This window comes from Lontra canadensis, unplaced genomic scaffold (assembly GCF_010015895.1).
Source record: "Lontra canadensis isolate GAN:19392208 unplaced genomic scaffold, GSC_riverotter_1.0 scaffold6993, whole genome shotgun sequence".
NCBI lineage: Eukaryota > Metazoa > Chordata > Mammalia > Carnivora > Mustelidae > Lontra > Lontra canadensis.
Window position 1 is genome coordinate 1 of NW_022637974.1, and position 971 is coordinate 971.

At 41.6% G+C, this 971-nt stretch overlaps 1 protein-coding gene across 1 annotated transcript; it reads left to right on the forward strand.

Annotated features, from left to right (window-relative positions):
* Positions 1-3: 3 nt before the first annotated feature.
* LOC116863962 (elongation factor 1-alpha 1-like) lies at positions 4-695 on the forward strand (the record flags this gene model as incomplete). Its single annotated transcript, XM_032851233.1, has 1 exon — positions 4-695. A coding segment is annotated over one exon (531 nt), but the record flags the coding sequence as incomplete, so codon positions are not given.
* Positions 696-971: the final 276 nt, after the last annotated feature.

The window sequence follows — 971 nt, forward strand, 5'->3', positions numbered from 1 at the left end:
ACAACTGAAGTCAAGTCTGTTGAAATGCATCATGAAGCTTTGAGTGAGGCTCTTCCTGGGGACAATGTGGGCTTCAATGTCAAGAATGTATCTGTCAAAGATGTTCGTCGTGGCAATGTGGCTGGTGACAGCAAAAATGACCCACCAATGGAAGCAGCTGGCTTCACAGCTCAGGTGATTATCCTGAACCATCCAGGCCAAATTAGTGCTGGATATGCACCTGTGCTGGATTGTCACACAGCTCACATTGCTTGCAAGTTTGCTGAGCTGAAGGAGAAGATAAATCGTCGTTCTGGAAAAAAGCTGGAAGATGGTCCCAAGTTCTTGAAATCTGGTGACGCTGCCATTGTTGATATGGTTCCTGGCAAGCCTATGTGTGTTGAGAGCTTCTCTGACTATCCTCCTCTGGGCCGTTTTGCTGTTCGTGACATGAGACAGACGGTTGCTGTGGGTGTCATCAAAGCAGTGGACAAGAAGGCAGCTGGAGCTGGCAAGGTCACCAAGTCTGCCCAGAAAGCTCAGAAGGCTAAATGAATATTATCCCCAATACCTGCCACCCCAGTCTTAATCAGTGGTGGAAGAACGGTCTCAGAACTGTTTGTGTCAATTGGCCATTTAAGTTTAATAGTAAAAGACTGGTTAATGATAACAATGCATCGTAAAACCTTCAGAAGGAAAGGAGAATGTTTTGTGGACCATTTGTTTTTTTGTGTGTGTGTGGCAGTTTTAAGTTATTAGTTTTTAAAATCAGTACTTTTTAATGGAAACAACTTGACCAAAAATCTGTCACAGAATTTTGAGACCCATTAAAACAAAAGTTTAATGAGAAAAAAAAAAAAAAAAAAAAAAAGAATTATGTAGTGTCCTTCTGTATCTCTGACTACAGTCTTTAGTTTAAAATCTAATTTATCTGATATGAGAATCACTACCCCGGCCTTCTTTTGAGGCCCATTGGCATGAAAGATGCTTCT